We start from the raw sequence: 16,401 nt of genomic DNA on the forward strand, positions 1-16,401 counted from the left end.
AATAATTCTGAAAATACACCATTACAGAAATTGATGATCTGTTTTTGCCTGAAATAATGTGTTCTGTTCTGGGCACTCCATCCTGGAAAGGATATAGCAAAGCCGGGGATGGGGGGAAGAAATGGGCATCAGAAATTACCAGTGCCATTGTTTAGAAAGGAATAAATTAGAGGTGTGGAAAATGTGGGGGATAAGGACAGTAAATTGGATGCTCCCCTTTGCCTTATTCTGATAAGAGAACAAAGGGTCACCAGCTAACTTAAGGACAACGAATTTAAATTTGATTTAAAAAAGTATTTCTTTTTAACATAACATGTAGTTAATATGTGAAGTTTATTGCCACAAGGTATAAGAGGCCAAGAGCTCAGTGAGATTCAGAAAAGACTTAAATGTCCATATGAATAATAAGAGCATCCACAGTTATATTGATAGAATTTATAAAATAATGAAGAATATAAATCCTCATGCTTCAGAGCATAAGCCAACCACTAACTGATGGGAGTTCGGAAGAAACTTCTCCTAGGAGCATATTCTTCCATAATTTTACACAAAGGGATTTCTTTGCACCTTTTTTCCTGAAGCATCTGATTACCACCAATGGCAGAAACAGGGTACCTGCCTTAATGGATCTAGTCTGATCCAGGATGGCAATTCCTATATGCCTCTGGCATATTTTGTATTCTCACACAAACACTTAGTATGATCTAGACATGGTTCTTGTGCAAGCCAGTATACCATGCTTTGACCCTGGAAACCAGAGCTGTAAGCCTGATTGTCAGGCTGTGCCAGGCTTTGGGTCTATCCAGTAAGCAGGGAATACTACCTAAGATACTTAGTTGAGGGCACCTGCAAATTTAAAGCATATCCATGCCATTAATGAGACATCTGTTAGTAATTTGCAAGCATCTCCCCTGCCATTAGTGCAGATTAAAGAATCTCCTTACAGATCACCAGTCTGTAGAGAACAGAAAAATCTACTGTTAAATGCTTTATTTTATTTTATTTTTCTTTTGGAGTTCTGGGCAAACCTGAGGATGAGACTGTACCTTACCAGGCATGGATAACACATTAAAAGCCTGTGAGAGACACATACGTGATATATAACCTTGTGGCCGTTTGCATTCCAAGCACCATTACGGTCACAGAGAAGGGAATGGGGAGAAAAATTAAATCAGCATCTGCCGAACGGAAACAGGGCATCAGCTATGAAGAGGCTACATGATATAAAGATTGTTTTTTTAAGCAGAAAAAAAAAAACTTGAGCCATCAGGAAGTATCTAAATGGGGGGGAGGAAAATCATATCTTCTGTAGAGGATTCTTCTATCTGTTAAACTATTATAATACAGATAGCTGAGTAGATATACAATGAAGTTTCATGTGGAAAACCTGGCTTCACAACTGATCTTGAGCTGACTGCTCTCTGCCTCCAAGGAGAAAAGAGCAAGAGACAGCTGGCATCACACTTTCACAGCTCAGAGGCTTCCTATTCTATCCACAGGTCAGTACTACCAGCCACGTTTTGTTAAACAAAAACAAAATGCAATTTAGACTCTGCTTAAACATGTTTTTAAACCAAACTGCAGTTAAAAAGTGCTGAAGTTTGCAAGTTTTGTAGCGAGTTAGTCCTTAACCTAAACTGCAGGTTTGGCACATTTGATACTCTGAAAAATGATTTTTGAAAAGAGCAATATTTCATCCTTAAAAACAATATACTGACCATGCACAAGGATTATTTTCAAGCTGTTTTTAATTATAAATTTACCATTCAGTTACATATATTTTTGATTGAATAGTTATGAAGAGGGAAAAAGAAGTCACAAGCAAAGAGCTAACAGGTTAAAACCCCATAACTATGCACTCACCAAAAAAAAAAAAACCAACAAAAAAAATCACCCAACAACAACAAGCCCCCCATACAAAATGAATAAAAAACACAATGAAATAAGTTCTTCAGTTCAATTAACTTGCTTTCTCATATGCTTCTGAGAAACAGGACTGCAGGTCCTCAAATTCCCCAGACTTCACATTCCAGTGCTACACTACAATGCCACACAACACAATAGATCTACTAAACAGACTTCATTTCTTCATGGGGACTCTTTCAGTGACTATACAGTACAAGCCTTGAGCAGAGTATTCCATATGCCTCGTTAAGAACCAGTATATTATGCAAATCCCCAAGCAAGTACATTCTAGAATTTAAATAGAAGTCTGCGTATAAAATTTACTTCCTCTCTAAAGAGGAATCCTATAGAACAGGACCATAACATCGGTCACCAAGGCTTTGTCAATACAACCAGAGTTCCCGCACTGCTCACGACCGCACATTAAGCTTTTGCACACTTCCAGAAGTCAACAAAGCAGGTGCAAAACGTTGCCAGTTTAAACTTCTGATGCATCACAGATACATAAATGGCAATGCAAATGTGTCCATGCCGCAGCCCTCATCCCAGCTAAGAGAGAGTTCTGTGTTCACAGGATGATGGGAGGAACTTGGAAAACAGTGAGAGAGAATTTTAGACTTTCAGCTCTGACCCTCATAAGGTTATCCCTAACTTATGGCCAGAAAAACCCACGGCACCCCCAGTGGCGGATTTAGAGTTAGTGTGACCCTGTGCTCAGCTTCATTTTTGGGGCCCCTCCTTGGGACCCAGCCAAGAAGAAGAACATTCTCACATATCTCCCCCCACCCCTGTTTTTCACTCTTTTTTTCTTCATTCTCCTCCTATAAGTAATAGGAAGTAAATGAAAATAAAGTGAGGTACCTTGATTGTTTTTGTAGTCTAACTTATTTTTCCACAGACCACTTGAAAATCACTGAGGGTCTCAGCAAACCACTTAATGATCTTTCCAAATATTGTTTGTACCATTAGCTTAATGATTTTGGAGGGGAGAAATATGTGCTGGGGAGGTGCAGGAGCCCCGCCTTTGCTCTGCCTTGCCCCAATTCTACCCCCTTCCCCAAGGCCCCGTCCCTGCCTCTTCTCTGCCTACTCCCCTGAGCGCATTGCAGCCCTGCTCCTCCCCTTCCCTCCAGGAGCGACCTGAGCACTGGCAAACAGCTGTTTGGCAGCAGGGAATGCACTGGGGGGGCGGTAACATGGCACGCTCAGGGGTGGAAGCGGGAGCTTGGCTGCCCGTGGGGTGGAGCCTGCAACAGGAGCCCCAGGAGCTGGCAGGACCAAGCTTCTGCCCCCACAGAGCCAGGCCCCGTGCCAGGGCACCCTGTGTTTCACTGTAAATCCACCTCTGGGCACCCCCAACTCACCCACACACATCCTTTTCAGGTCTTCTCCACACTTGTACATTTCTTACCCCCTTTTAAGCAGTGGTGTAAGCCATTCAAGATCTAATGTAAGCCATGCGCAGGGTAGAGTTAGATGATATGATGCTAAAAATGCCTGTGCCCACTCTGCTGGCATTTACCCAGCTGGTAGCCCTGCTAAAGAACAGGTCAGAAGTTTCCTTGTGAAGACACACCCTCACTGGCTTCTGTTCAGCAGACTGTAACCCATGATGCCGTCAGGTTGCAGCACCACTGGAGATCAGCATACAGTCTGATACCATACATGGCATACAGCATACCATTACAGCACCATGAAAGTTTTCTCTAGGCATGGGGCCCTCTTCATTAGCTAAAACTCCAGTCCCAGAACAAGAACTCTACCTGGCAGCCTATGTTTATTTTACAATGGATTCATCATCTATTGAGTCAAGTTCATTAAACCTGGCAAACAAAACCCCAAACCTTTCAGGTTTGACAACAACTAATGTACCCTTGAGTGTACATTTGACTCCCCTTAGATAGGAGTCAAGTACCGCTGAGAGGAAAGAATAAACCCCTATGAACCACAAGTTTTCTTAGATGAACTGAAGGACAGTTTTTACAGGATTTTACATAGATAAAAACATAATCCTGGGAAAGGTTGGGCAAGACAATAATTTCCTCTCCATGATTTTTAGTCTCTGAAGTTGTGTGGGTGTATGTGGAGTTCTTTTTGTTTTTTGCATACTCACTAAAGGTGTCTTCCACTGTAGATACACAAATGTTTAGAAAAATACTGGTTTATGTTGCCATCTCTTTAAAATGCCACTAAGCAGCACAACTGGTATCGCCTACACAATGTACATACAAGTCACCAAAAGCTGCCTATACCTTCTAAGAGAGGAGGAATACTGCTGCTGGACATGTATTGCTGTATCCCTCTGTTTCATTAACATGTCAATCTGCTTCTGAAGACGCCTGTTCTCCTCCTCAGTCTGTTCTAGCCGGCTAAGGTCTGTATTGTGGCTTGCTATCTTCTCATTGTACCGTTTCCTTAACGCATCATAATCCTTTTTCACAAATTCTAGCTTGTCCATTGCTGTATCATAGAGTTTATTTAGTATCTCTGAGGATCCATTCTGTTTCATAACCTAAGAAACAAACAAAAAGGATAATTTCAGTAAGAGGTACACATAAGAGACTTTTCCCTTGTTTTTAAATAGTATGAATATCTTAGGAGACCTGTTAATATATGAAAACTACTTAACATTTTTTGCTTACAGCTACTTTTCTCCTCAAACTCAATGTCCATGAAAAACATTTAAGTTGAATTAGGCCATTTTGAAAAGGAGATCTCTACATACAAGATTCTTAGCTTCAGGCTGATAATACTCACAATGAATACATTTAGATGGAAAAACATGACTATATCAATAGTCCTATAAAAATTGTTTTGCTATAGACAAGCAATCTAAATAAAAGGGCAAAAGAGGTACCAATAGTTAGTCTTAACACATGGGTCTTAAAAAAATAAATAAAAAACCACAACATTAGACAAGGAGGTATCTAACTTAGTTTACTATTACTAGTTGAACAAATACCGATAATAACTTTTCCACATTTCAGCTGCCAAATTATAAAGCACTCCCCCAAAACATAACTTTGGAAGCTGCGATAACAGTGATTAATACTTCATTTTACCAGTCTCACTCACAACGACACCTCAAACTCAAATAACTTAAGTTTCAAAAGATGAAAGGCTAGTCTCGGTAAGATTTACCTGCAGTCATGCATTTCAATATTCATCGTTATTCCATCTTAAAAACATCTAGTAAAGAAGCATTTGTTAATGCTACCCATAGTTAGATTGTTTTGCTCCCAAAAACATTGAGTTTTATGTTTAAAAGGGTCAAATCTAGCCTAAAGTTTAGATGCATCTGAGGAGGGTACTAGAGAAACTTAAAAGGAATACTTTCATAAAATACTTCCGGCAGCTCCCATCGGCTGGGAACAGCGAACCATGGCCACTAGGAGCTGCGGGCAGCCGTGTAAATGTAAACAAACTATCTGGTGGCCTGCCGGCAGATTACCCTGACAGGCTATGTGCGACCCCCAGGCTGCAGGTTGCCCACCACTACTCTAAGGAGAGCGTGCTGACAGTTTCATTGCAAGGACCACCAATACAGAGAGAAATCTTGTGGATCATTTCCCCTCCTGTTCATGATCACACAGACTACTAGTTACCATTTGCAATTTCCCAACACTTCCTTGGCAATTATAGTTAAGCTACGATTTAGTCATGAGTATTTTTTAGTAAGAGTCATGGACAGGTCGCAGGCAAAACGCACAAAAATTCACGGCCCTTGACCTGTCCTTAACTTTTACTAAAAATACCCATGACTAAATCTTGGGAAGGGAAGTGTCGCTGCCCAGGGGTGGGCAGTAGCACCAGCTGCCGGGGCTGATGAGTAGTGGCTATTCCAGCTTCCCCTGGGACCGCTGCTTAAGCGGTCCCCAGGGCCAGCTGCCCGGGGCCACCCAAGCAGCAACCGGAGCGGTTGGCTATGGGGCCGCCAGAGCATGTGGCTGCAGAGCTGCTCCAGCAGCAGCCGGTTTGGCTGTCCCTGGAGCCAGCTGCTTGGGAGGCCCTGGGGTCAGCCACACTGGCCGCTGCAGAAGTCACGAAGGCTGCGGAAAGTCACAGTATCCGTGATCTCTGTGACAGACACGGAGCCCTAATTATCATCATTGCTGGCTCCTTAATTCCTGCTGCTTCTACACACACTCAGGCTCTTCTTTACACTGAAAAGCCTAGACACTTGGAGAAGGAGCTGGAAATGAATAGCAGCTACCAACTTTATGTGACTGCCAGTTCTCTATAGATCACCAGTAACCAACAGACTGGATAAAGCTGATCTTATTCATCACAACCACATAGGTCAGAGCAAGGTTCCTAACAGTATGATTTTTATCCTGGACACTGTCCCCTTTAACAAAGCTAGCGGTACAAAAACCCAACTCTGAGCTGTTTGGTTCCAAGTCAACTTGACAATTTGGACATAACAGAGCCCCAGTTTAGCAATGACTTAATCAGGTGCCTAACTTCAAGCTTGTATGTTGTCCCATTCACTTCTGGGGCACTACTCATATGCTTGAAGTAGGCACATGATTCAGTGCCTTGCTGAACTGAGGCCTTAGGATGTGATTCAGGAAATAACATCAGCACGTTCTTTTGTCGATACATATTTAGGGGAGCACGCTTTTTAAATAGCAGACTTCAGCATGTGTTTAAAATTAAGCATGTGCTTAAGTACCATTACTGGGTAGGGATGGGGCCTTGACCATCACTGAACTGTCTAAGAAAAACAAAGTTTACTGAAAAAAAAAAAAAAAAAAAAGAAATGGTACTGAAACCAAACTTAGGAGCTTAATATCTGAAACTCTCAGACAGAAGCAAACATTTTCTCACAGCCTAAAATGTCTGGGGCCCCTTTTCACTGACAGTATCTTGAACAACTATCAGATTAAGTAAACTGAAAGAAAAAAAGACTAGACCAAAGACAGCAGGAGTTTGACTAAGTTTAAAATAAAGGCTCTAAAATGCAAATGGCGTTTGGAGGGAGGAAGGGAAGAAAAGAGAAAATGCCACAAACAGGAAGCATAGTAATAAGGAAAATCTCCCATCCAAATCCCCAATATGAGGAAGAGAAAATAGTCCAAGCTGGACCCAAGGGTACAGCCATGGCAACGAAAACCTCATATGTGAGCAATAGAAACTTAAAGGCCAGTCAGCTGCTGTACAGGAAATCAAGGACAATCCCACACAGTAGGAGTCATTTGATTAACAGTTTTGTTTCTCAAGCAGTTGGGCTACGTGTTTTGCTACAGTCTGGTGATAGCATGACACGTCAGAGACCATCAAAAATAGGTTTAGATTAATCCAGATTCAAAATGACAAAGACTAAGATAAGACTGCTGGCATTACTTCAGGACAACATGATTCACACTGACATACCAAGAAAAGGAGCCACGCACGTTTCTCATTGTCTGAATGTAACAAAATTTCCTTGAAAAGGGTAATGATGAAGTTCGCACAATATTAAATTATTTTGCAAAAACAGATAATAGCAATAACACTGACTTTATGCCTTGCTTCCTCTCAAAGAATCTCCAATTGCTGGACAAACATTAAAGCTGAATAGCATTCAGTGGTAGAAAGAAAACTTGTGGCACCTTAGGTTTCACATCACCATTTTACAGAGTGAGATACTAAGGCACAGAAAGGGTAAGTGACTTGACCAAACTCGCATAGCAAGTCTGTAGTATAGCAGAGCAGGGAATAAAAATCCAAACTTCTGCAGTCCTAGTTGTTTCACATATACAGATGTATAGGAGCACCCCTTCAAGTTAACATATCAGAAGAAATGAGCAAGACAAAATACCAAGTTAATAAAACAAAAACAAAAAACCCAACAAAGAAACAAAACAAAACAAAAACTAAAAACACTGTTAACACCTCAGTCTCTATAGCTTATTTTGACATTTACCCTTCAAGCCTGGCAAGTAATTATTTTTGTTTGTATCGACTTCGCTTCTGAAGCTTAACCATTTTACTTTAAAGGTGTCTCGTGAATCAACCCACAGAGTTAGGCAAACCTACCTATTTGGCCAATCCACATGTTACTGTAACTGTTCCAACTGAATGATCCCTTTTCTGTAAATGAACGGTGGACTCGCTGCCACTTCCAGGTTGTTTTTTTCTGCCAGCCCTCTTGCCTATTTTTATCCCTAGCGTGTGAACTTTATTACAATTAAAACACCAAGCACCTCGGTGTTGAGACTGCTTAATTGTTAGAAATATCCATTCTTTCATCCTTCCAAAGCTTTTTTTTTTAAGTTTGAAGTTTAAAAGCATTAATCAACCTGTAGCATTGTTCTAACTGAATAGTGTCTGTGAACCTAAATAACCAAACTTTGTTGAATCATTCCCCTAACCTTTAAAGGTGTTACTGGGAGAAAGAAAAACTGCCACTCATTTTTTGTGATACTTTCCAAATATAAACACAGGCTGGACTTTTGCATGCCCACAGCTATTCCTGTCCCAAGAAATACCTAAAGATCAAGGGACAAAAGCCATTCTTTTTTCATCATCATAAGCCTTTAAATTAGATTTAGCATGACTAAAAATTATAAATTATCCAGAGTTCTTTCTTCATATTAGGAAAGGGTCAACTCTGAACAATTTTATTTAAAAAAGCGCTCAACTGTATTTTCCACCAAATGCATCCGATGAAGTGAGCTGTAGCTCACGAAAGCTTATGCTCAAATAAATTTGTTAGTCTCTAAGGTGCCACAAGTACTCCTTTTCTTTTTGCGAATACAGACTAACACGGCTGCTACTCTGAAACTTTGTTACTATGAGTATGATGTGATGTTCAAGAACGATGAACAAACAAACAAAACAAACAATCAACAGTTAACTATTAACAATGTGCCCAAAATTATCAAGTCAGTGCAGATATGCTTTGATTCATTGTTTTTCTGGCAGAAAGCAATGCTGTAACTTGTGTTACGTTTTCATTGTAAACCCTTAAATTCAATAAGAAGTCTCTTAAGACTGAAATTTTGCCTAAGGGTTGAAATGAGGTTATGGTAACATTTATATATAAATTCCTATTCCAAAAAAAAAAAAAAAAAACAAAAAAAAAAAAAAAAAAAAAACCCCACACCAGACCAAACCAAAACACCTCCACCCAAAGTACTCATGTAGCCAAAAGTAGTCATATCCATTGTCTTTTCAGGATAGGCTGCAATCAGTATTTCCACTGACTCAAAGGGCTTTGGAACAGATGCACAGAGCTGAGTGCTCAGCAATTCTGAGAATTGGGCCTCTCTTATTTAGGGGCTTAAATACGAATTTAGGAGCCTAAGTTTAAGCACCCATTTTTAAAATATAGAAGTTTTAAAATGACCATGTCTCTTCAATGTATAAATCAGTGTTGAACTCAGACATTTGGGTCTGTTGATGTCAAACTTCCTTCTTTTTTAACAGTTTATGTAATCCCAATTCCTCTCTACGATTAATTGATGCTTCAAAAAAATTTCCTACCACTACAGATAAATTAACAGCCAGTGTTTTTTTAACCAAGATCCTAAGGGACAACTCCCTTTTATTTTACTGGCAAACAAGAAGGGGAACATAGAGAGCAATTATAAACAAGGTAAATCCACAACTCACTGGTAAACAGATTTTACACTGGATTCTAAGGCTACACAAAGAAAGGTACTTGTGAGGGGCATCCAATCTGTAAGAGCAAGGATAGGCTGGTAGGTGCAGACAAACAGGCACTCTGAGTAATGTCTCAAAGGTATATTTAATATATGCCTCTGGCTGACTGAGGGGAATTTAAAAGAATGTGGACTTTTTTTTAAACTGATAATAATCCATATATTCTATGTCTAGATCATCTGTGCATAGGAGAGAAAATATCTATTAAATGAAAAAAATGTCTTGGCAAGTGTTTTCATATGTTCCTTAAGTTGTCCCTCAGTCTAACTTGTCTGTAATGTGTAATAATGGATTCCCTTGCTTTCCTACTCTCCCTATTTCTCTCTTTGCACAGTGTTTTCTTCTTCCTATCCTCACAGTCTCTCCATTACAGAATAAATGCTACGGAGGGAGAGGAGTTAAAGTTAAGTGCCAATGTGGACACAGGAACAAATGGATATAAACTGGCCATCGAGTTTAGGCTGGAAATTAGATTAAGGTTTCTAACCATCAGAGGAGTGAAGTTCTGGAACAGCCTCCAAAGGGGAGCAGTAGGGGCAAAACACCTAACTGGCTTCAAGCCTGAGCTGGATAAGTTTATGGAGGGGATGGTCTGAGGAGACTGCCTACAGTGGCATGTACCAGTCTGCAACTGCTAACAGCAAATATCTTCAATGGCCCGTAATAGAACACTAGATGGGGAGGCTCGGAGTTACTACAGAGAATTCTTTCCCAGGTGTCTGGCTGGTGGGTCTTGCCCACATGCTCAGGATCTAACTGATCGCCAAATTTGGGGTCCGGAAGGAATTTCCCGTGGTCAGACTGGCAGAGATCCTGGGGTTTTGGTTTTTTTACCTCTGCAGCATGGAGCACGGATCACTTACAGGTTTAAAAACTGGTGTAAGTGGTGGATTCTCTGTAACTGAAAGTCTTTAAATCATGATTTGAGGACTTCAGTAGTTCCGCCAGAGGTTAGAGGTCTAATTCAGAAGTGAATGGGTGAGGTTCTGTGGCCTGCAATGTGCAAGTGGTCAGGCTATATGATCACGATGGTCCCTTCTGTCTTTAAAGTCTATGAGCCTATTCATCTCTTCTATTCCTTATTCCCCCTCACACACACACTGTTCTCTCCTTCCCCGCAAATCCACTCGTATATAACCTCAATCCACACCGATCCATACCCTTCCTCCCCCTTGCACGTCCCCTACCAAAATTCCCCCCCCCCACACACAGTCAATCCCAGCTGACGCTGCTAAACTACCGGAAAATAAGTAGTCTCCTTTTTGTTTTTTTGGGAGAGGTAAGTAGTACAACTCCTCATCCTACTAGATGCTGAAAGACATTTCATATTGCAGATCCAAATTTGCGGGGCTAGCAGGTTTTAAAAGTAACGAGACTTTTCTAACTAAAAGACATGAGATCCAGAGAGTCACTAAAACACAAGGAAGAAGGAAGCCCACACAAGGTCAATTTTAGAGTCACTTACCAGAGAACAACAATAATTAAATGCACACACTACCACTGTGTTTTAAATGGCAGTTTTGTGACTTGCACTGTCAGATATATGGTGTATAGGGAACATTACTCCAATTGGTTCAAAGGTAAAAAGAAAGGTAAGTGGTAGGCCAACCATGCAATGCTTTACATTCCATGAAAACATTAAACATTTGCTCATAGCATTCGTGCCAAGAGCTGCAGCCTACCTGCTGTTGCAGACTGCGTAGGTCTGTTATCTCTTTCTGATCCTCATCATGAAGTCGCTTCATTTCCTCACATGATTGCTGGAGATGGTTATGCTCTCGCACCAACTGTGTATTCTTCCTCTTCAAGGTATCCATGTCCTCCTTCAGCTGTGATTGGTCACTCAGCAGTCGACTATGCAAGGTACTAGAATGCCACAAAGAAAGAGCACTTAGATGCAAACTTTCCAGGAAGCCCTCTTCATGCCAATGCACTAATCCATATCAAATCAAAGTTTCAAATTAAAAAAGGCAGATGAAATTAACTGACTCATTTCTTGAGATCTGAATATTCCAAATGCCATGCGCCAGCTAAATCCTACTGAAGAAAGACAAGCAGCACAACCAGAGACCTTCTGGAGTTAAAAGCCCTGTGCAGCATTAAAACAGATATATTATAGATTTATGCAGAACAAGCAGCCCCCGCCCCTTGTAGACCATTTCAACAAGCAAACTGCTCAAGAGACACAGAAATTGTGTCACTGGGCATACAAGATCTTCTAGGCAAAATAAATTAGCAGCATATTTGAACAACACAATACAATAGAAGAAGATATCAATAGAGTAGAAAAAGCTTTCTGCTTGTTTGCTTTTTGTTTGCTTTTGTTTTTTTGTCATAAAGCTACCAGTTGTTATACCAAATTGGGTATATTGCTTGTAATAGTTGACAAGTGTATATTCACATTTAAAATCACAACCAAGTCACATTATTGAGGATATAATTCAAACTCTAATTCAGTGCAGCAGCCCAACTTTAGAGCAGATTGCTGTTGGAGCAGACCAAGAGATATAATTAAATGGTATTAAGTTGCAGTTTAGAGAAAAGAAGGACCATAGAATATGGCCAGGTTTTATTGTTGAAACAAAGTGATTCAGACCTAACTCTCACACCTACCAGGGAACTGTTCAAAGTCCCTGGAATAAAATTGCTGCTGCTTGTAGTTTCTCTTTAAAAAAAAAAAAAAAAAAAAAATTGGAATCAAATTTACAATTTAAAAAAAAAAAATCTGTAGCACTGTTCTATATTATAAGCGCACCTTGTACTCCCACTCCTTTCATAAGAAGTGAGCTACATTTCCTGTACAAAATTATCCAATGGAGAGCTTACAGAAATCAAATTAAAAAAATGTGGAAATAACTTGGGCAAAAAATTAAGCCTTTGGTAAATTATTTTTACAAGACTAAATATATGCAATCCTTACACCTGGGACTGACTGATCTCAGCATCTGCTATTCAGATTTTACTTGGATTGCAAGTTCTTTAGGGCAGGCTTGTTTTTTGTTCCGTATTTATACTCCACCTAGCAATGGGGTCCTGGACCATGACTGCGGCTCTGAGATGCTACCACAATTAATACAATGTTAAAATCAACCCCAACTAGAGAGCTCAACCTACTCTCTTCCAAAATAGCTTCAATAATAATTCATAGGAGAAACATGATTTTATGCATTGGCCTCAAAATTGTGCATCTTGGATTAGACATCCAAAATTACTAGTCACTTGAAAACACACACCAACTTGCATAAATGTTTTGTTGAAACCAGGGTAGTGCCAAACTTTCAAGGTTTTGGTTCAGCATCCAGAACTTGCTAAACTCAAAAGTTTGCAGGATACATACTAAGATAAATTCATAGAGCAGGTGTATCTATACTTGAGTAAGGCTTGGTTCTAAACTCAGTAAATTCCTTGGCAAGCCGTCGTTCCCTGAAACACCTATCCCTAACACCCTAATAACAGGCCTCTAACTCCCCACTAGTCTTCATTCAAACTTAGAGGAACCAGTCAAAAAGTGCTGAAGAGACATGGCAGACAAGATTCCTGCTGGGCCCTAGCTGCCATTGCACCCAAGATGTCTCACATTCCCCACTTGGGAAACACTGCTGAGCACACTCTATCCTGAAGTGTGAGATTTTTAAATGCAAAGAAACCAGGACCCAAAAACACCACAGGATTTGGTGGATCCCACAATTCTTATTCCAGTATTAATATCTTCAAAGGAAGGAGACGTGCAAAGAGGCTGAAGGGAGCAGGAGGAAAAGAGATGAGATGAGATTGCAGAAAACATGCCCAAGGATGTGTTTTTAATTTGAGCTTCTATGCGGGGAGGGAGGGGAAACCCACAGGTCTATTTGAAGTGGCAGGTAAGGAGTCTACTTATCCAAATCTTAATAAAAGTTCATTTTGGGGAAAAGTGGGCTTACCTCTGAGACAATATGAAATGCTGTTTTTTTGCTGGCCAGATAGTCTCACAGAGTACCTAGTCTTATAGAATACTTAGTGCAAGCATAAAAGTTTGCTATTGCCTTGTATTTGTCTTATGTAAAAACCAAAATTGCTGTTCTTCAGAGAAATATTCTTAGTTGCTTGTGTACGTGAGTGCAATTACAATAGAATAATCACTCAACAATCTTTTGCCACCAACAAGTAAAATTTAAATCCTTAAAATCCCTTCATACAGATATAAAACAAAAACACCACAACATTATAATCACACAAATTATACAACTGTGGTTTGTAAATAAGGGAAATAAAACCCTACTATCACTTCAAGGAGTGCAAACATTTTACATTAGCCTTTCACATGCACAGAAAAAGCAGCTACGGGAATCTGACTAAAAATAAAGACATCTGTAGCTTCGTCTAGACTTTATTAGCAGGCAGAACAACTTGGAAAGAGCACTAAGGACAGAGTCTCAGGCTTGTGATCTCGTGGAACTGACATCTAATAAATAAGAAACAAACCACCTCTGAAGGATCCTGAGATAACAACAAAGGTATAAAAGGGTAAAATAGTGTGTTGCAAGGATCTTCTATTGTTCCTCCATAGCAAAATCTAGTGGACAGACAGGATCAACAAATCTCCCCGGCAAATAGCCATGCAGCTCTCTTAGTTTGCACATGGTGAATTTTCTTACTAACATTTTTTTTTTTTCAAATTTTGCCTGCTGATGGTGTAAGAACTACAGTACTAAGCTAGCCAAATCAGACATCATTCCCAGATTGTTACAAACTTGCCAATTGTGCATTGTGCGCCATTAGAGAACAGTAGCCTTAAAGCTACTTCCAATATTATATTTGCCTCATTTTTTTCTCTAAGCTTAATACCTTTCCAATTAATAAAAATTAGACTGGTCTAAGATCACGTACATGTCACATTCATTGTTGCACCAGTACCCAGTTTCAAGTCCAATATCTTGATCATCATCAGAGCTAGAAGCAAATGCTAACAACTTCTCCCCTCAACTTCACCACATTTTCACAAGTACTCATTGATGGTCTAACTCTGCTCTCAAAGTGTTAAAACTCCCACTGACTTCAATGGAAGCAGAGTCAGGCCAATGCAGAACCCATTTAAAAATCCCACCTTTTATTTCTAGACTGGCTGGGTCATGAAATATCCAATCTCAATCACACTTTAGTAACTAGTTTGCCTTGCTCCACACCACTAAACCACAATTCCATCATGGCTTCAGAAGTTGATACTAGAAGATCCCTAAAGATCAAAACCAATGCTTTTCCCCTTCTGAAATCACGGGAACTTAACTTTTCAATGTAGGTGAAATAAAATAATAAAAACCTTTGACTGTAGAAGTTCACAAAATGTTGCAATTAAAACAGAAAGAAAAGCAAGATGGTAACAAGAATGATGTAATTTAAAACTGCCATATTTTAAAAGATCCAATTATCTCATGATCAACCAGAGTGAAACACTTTTGGCAGACCAACACTAATACTTACAGCACTAGTAAACTTGTCTAAGCACCGCTGCTGAACCAGTGAGGAGAAAGAAAGTTTTCACCCCTACCTTTTGTGCGTTACTTACTGATAAAAATCTGCCTCTTTGGCTGCTTCTTCACATCTTTTTAGCGTCTTGGTATGTTGATTCTGTAGAGACTGTAGGTCCGACATGGCTTTCATACACTGGATCTTCAATCGTTCATAATCATGACTTGGTTTTGGACTAGGCCTGCCACGGAAGGGAAAAAAAAAAAGAGACTTCAATTATTACATCAGTGGAGATATTGTGAAGTGACTGTCCAGTTACTATTAGCAAGTAATCACTCCAAATCTTGAGATATTGCTTTAAGAATCTATTACAGCGACAAATCAATTATTCAAGACTGACCCTTGGTCAATATGCTGCAACTGAAAAAATGCAATTCTTCTGCACCATTAATTTCTGCATACAGAATACCATTACATGTTTAGATTTTGAAAGTGTGCTATCAGAAGTCCCTTAGGACATGCACGAAATTTTTTTTTTAATTGAACACAATTACAAATTGATTCAATGCTTCTTGCAGCAGTCACTTCTAAAACCCCACCCAGCCAACCCCCGGCCCTGGAAAAAATTAGGATAGCAACTTACCCTGAAAGCCACCAATTCTAGGGTTTGGTGCACTAGAGGGCGAGGTGTACACTTGGGACTGGAGTGCACCTCAGTTAAAACACCCTCTAGCAGCCCCATGTAAACCAGAGTTCAAATATCTCAAATACTGTGGAAACGTGAGTAAAGAGGCAGCCGCAAGAACGTAGGAAAGAATTAAAACAATTCAAGAAAGCAAGTGGTAGTCAGTATGGATCACAGAGGACAGGTTTAGTGAGCTTGCTATGGAATATCCCACTTAAAAAGCCAACTATCACATTGGCACAAGCTGTATTTTTGGGAAGGTTTATGGTTATAAGGTCCTACGAAGAACCGCAGCAAGATCTGCACCCTAGAAGAAAGAAGGTTCTTAAGTACTTATAATCCCATTTTACCATAATATTTAAACACCTCTCAGTCTTAATTTATTTATCCTCAATACCCCTGTAAGGTAGAAATACTTATCTCGGTTTTACAGATAGGAAATGGAAGCACAGAGATAACAAGGGCTTATGTACACTTACAGGGCTGCAGCTCCCTCAGAGGTGGTAGCTATGACGACAGGAGAAGCTCTTCTATCGACACCATAGCGATATCTACACTGGGAGTTGAGTCGGTAGAATTGCATTGCTCGGGGCATGCATTTTCTACACCCCATAGCGACGTAGTTATACGAACGAAAGTTCATAGTGTAGACCAAGGCCAAGTGACTTGCCCAAAGTCTCACAGGCTCTGTGGCAGAACAGGGACCTGAACTTGGC

At 40.1% G+C, this 16,401-nt stretch overlaps 1 protein-coding gene across 2 annotated transcripts in view; it reads right to left on the reverse strand.

Moving 5' to 3' along the window:
* The window catches only part of DLG5 (discs large MAGUK scaffold protein 5), a 185,702-nt gene that overhangs the window by 54,994 nt on the left and 114,307 nt on the right, over positions 1 to 16,401 (reverse strand). For both annotated transcript variants that reach the window (XM_038409298.2, XM_038409301.2), the window contains exons 4-6: positions 15,098 to 15,241; positions 11,238 to 11,421; positions 4,158 to 4,417 (exon numbers count right to left, since the gene is read on the reverse strand). In XM_038409298.2, coding sequence (XP_038265226.1) covers positions 4,158 to 4,417; positions 11,238 to 11,421; positions 15,098 to 15,241 — 588 coding nt within the window. The remainder of the gene's footprint in view (positions 1 to 4,157; positions 4,418 to 11,237; positions 11,422 to 15,097; positions 15,242 to 16,401) is intronic.

The sequence above is a fragment of the Dermochelys coriacea genome, chromosome 7 (assembly GCF_009764565.3).
Source record: "Dermochelys coriacea isolate rDerCor1 chromosome 7, rDerCor1.pri.v4, whole genome shotgun sequence".
Classification (NCBI taxonomy): domain Eukaryota; kingdom Metazoa; phylum Chordata; order Testudines; family Dermochelyidae; genus Dermochelys; species Dermochelys coriacea.